Source organism: Rhamphochromis longiceps, linkage group LG6 (genome assembly GCF_057381845.1).
Source record: "Rhamphochromis longiceps isolate RC_006_pf linkage group LG6, R_longiceps_female_GT1.1, whole genome shotgun sequence".
Classification (NCBI taxonomy): Eukaryota; Metazoa; Chordata; class Actinopteri; order Cichliformes; family Cichlidae; genus Rhamphochromis; species Rhamphochromis longiceps.
This window is the reverse complement of record NC_140562.1, coordinates 342547-345413: the sequence shown is the minus strand read 5'-3', so window position 1 is coordinate 345413 and position 2867 is coordinate 342547. Positions and strand designations below refer to the sequence as shown.

Sequence of the window (2867 nt, the reverse complement as noted above, 5' to 3'; positions counted from 1 at the left end):
TAACCATGGCCGCCGAGGGTATATAAATGCTGCACAAGGTTCCAAACGTCTGTTTACACTTGCTCGTGGACTTGTTTCGACCTGCTCCAACCTCAGCCTGTGGAAAGCTAAGTTTTGCAAACCATTTTACTAAAAACGGATATAACTTGAACGCATAACAAGTACTTCATCTGTGGATCGTTTGTACTTGTTTTTGTTTTTCAAGTTTGAAGATGGCTCGCCGTGGACCCGGACTCCCCGACTGTCACCTGGACTTCGCTGCAGGTAAGTGTGAAAATTTCTTTAAATGTAAATTACTGTAATAATTTAACAAGTTCCAGTGTGAATATCAAGTTTTAACGTGATCAAATATGTGTATTCAAGATTGTTTCCCGTAAATTGTTTGTATGTTTTAAATTTTCCGGGAGAGGTGTAGAAATTATTAACGACTGGTGTATGAATATGAAAAAAAGGTGTTACTTTGATTTGAAGGCTTCAAATTTGACACTTTTCTTTAAAATGAAATGGTTAAAAATAGCTTAATGGACTAAAATTTGTAAAATGCCCAAAAATCAGTTTCTGTGGTAACGGCATCTTCAAGATGTCACGGGTCAGAACACGCAGGCGTAAACACACAGATCCAGGTCCCCTCCTGACATCCTTTTCTTCTCCGGATCAAAGACTTTATTGACATAAACTATATTTTTTCTCTGCTGCAAAACACAAAGATAAAAAAATACAAATAAAATAATATCAAAAGAATATGAAAACAGTAGTAATAATGGCATTAAGACCTATCTTCTGTTACGGTAATGCTTTTAACCTTATTAGATAGCAGAGAGAGATATTGTACACAGGGATATTTACACAGTGATAGCATGTTTACCACAGATTAGATGTATCTGTCCTTATGGCAGATACAGTCCTTGTGCACATTTCTAAAAATGTGGATTCTGAGTTAAGAGTTTCTGTTTGTTTGTTTGTTTGTTTGCTTGCTTGTTTGTTTGTTTGTTTTTCACTTGACCATCATTTTCAGACATACCTGCAGAGCTTTGTGTGTGCAATTCTTGCCAACTCTTGCCAAGAAGGTTGTGTTTTTATTTAAAAAAAAAAAAAAAAAAAAATTATATATATATATATATATATATATATATATATATATATATATATATATATATATATATATATATATATATATATATATTTAGGACATGCAATTGGTACATGTGGTCTAAATGTTACATTATGGTTTGCATCCACATATTTAACCTATGAGCTTTTTTCAAAATGTGTGACATCGTGAATTGTAAATAAAACAGGAGAATGAGCTGCATGGTTAGTTATAAATGTACTGTAGTATATTTATATAATAAGTTACTCATGTCCGGCTATTTACAAATCAATACCTATTATCCATTACCTATTCCAACATAGTGTTTGCATAAAGGCTTACAAGGAACAAATAAAACAAATTGAATGTACACAAAATACAGTGTCATATATAGTGTCAATATAGTGTCACCTTAAAAGTACACAGAGTGAGCTGCCTTGGTGGAGGTTTGGTGGTCTTCTATTAAAAAACTTGACTTAAAGATTGAACAAGTAGAAGTGTCATTCAGTCTGACATAAAATGCTTTTCTCTCATCCTCTGCTCAAACTAACAGATGTAGGTCTGTTGCTTTAACACTGGGTGTCTATTACATTCCTAATGTTATTTTAAAAATTGTTTCCTCACAGGGCGTCTTGACTATGTGGTTGAACGCCCTGCAGAAGAAGGCCTTCCTGAAGTCATCAGGATCCTGGATGACAGTCTCCAGAGCACCACCTCTTCTGGTGAAGCTCAGGACACTGATACCCAGCGTATCAGCGAAGGTGAGTATGGTGAGTATTTTATCCCTCTCTCACCCTCACCCTCTTCTGATGAAGCACCAGATGCTGATGACGGTGAACAGCAAGGTGAGTATGGTAGGTATTTTATCCCTCTCTCACCCTCACCCTCTTTTGATGAAGCACCAGATGCTGATGTCGGTGAACAGCAAGGTGAGTATGGTGAGTACCCCCCCTACCTACCTGTAGACGATGAAGAGTTTAGTGAACAGACTGACAATTCATCTGACTGGAACGACTCAGAAGAGTGGGGGGATTGGCTTAGCGATGACTCTGGGTATGACACCATGGATGAGAGAGATGATTCCCCTCTCATCCGGGAGCACCCTCCAGAGCCGTTTTGGCACGATTGGCAACGTCCTATTGCTCCAGGTGCTGCCCCCATCGCCATGCCGCCTTTCGGCCAGGCCAATGCCCCACTCTTCCCTCGAGTTGTTGCCCCAGTTGGTGATCCGCCAGCTGCTCCTCCCTCAGCTGCTCCCTCAGCTGCTCCCTCTGCTGCTCCCTCTGCTGCTCCTCCCTCAGCTGCTCCCTCTGCTGCTTCTTCCTCAGCTGCTCCTTCCTCAGTTGCTCTCTCTGCTGCTCCCTCTGCTGCTCCTTCCTCAGCTGCTCCCTCTGCTGCTCCTTCTTCAGCTGCTCCCTCTGCTGCTCCTTCCTCAGCTGCTCCCTCTGCTGCTCCTTCTTCAGCTGCTCCCTCTGCTGCTTCTTCCTCAGCTGCTCCCTCTGCTGCTTCTTCCTCAGCTGCTCTCTCTGCTGCTTCTTCCTCAGCTGCTCCTCCCTCAGCTGCTCCCTCTGCTGCTTCTTCCTCAGCTGATCTCTCTGCTGCTCCTTCCTCAGAAAAGAGAAGCAGAGAAGACATCTGCACCGAAGAGGTAAGTGCAAAGAGGTGCAAGGTGAGTGACCAGTTTGATGCCCCTTCAACATCCTCAGGTAGTTTTGGAGTCAGACGTTTCTGGGAGAGGCCTTTTAGCCTTTCCATGGATGACAGTGACTCTGATTAG

General features: G+C 41.8%; 1 protein-coding gene across 1 annotated transcript; it reads left to right on the top strand.

Moving 5' to 3' along the window:
• The first annotated feature begins 212 nt into the window (after nt 1-212).
• On the top strand, nt 213-2867 carry LOC146667024 (uncharacterized). The gene is made up of 2 exons (XM_085408868.1): nt 213-264; nt 1717-2867. The coding sequence occupies exons 1-2, from the start codon at nt 213-215 to the stop codon at nt 2865-2867; spliced, it is 1203 nt and encodes a 400-aa protein (XP_085264994.1).

Coding starts and splice junctions, on each gene's coding strand:
- LOC146667024 (XM_085408868.1), top strand. CDS start 213: ATGGCTCGCCGTGGACCCGGACTCCCCGACTGTCACCTGGACTTCGCT. Junction 265..1,716: donor TCACCTGGACTTCGCTGCAG/GTAAGTGTGAAA, acceptor GTTTCCTCACAG/GGCGTCTTGACTATGTGGTT.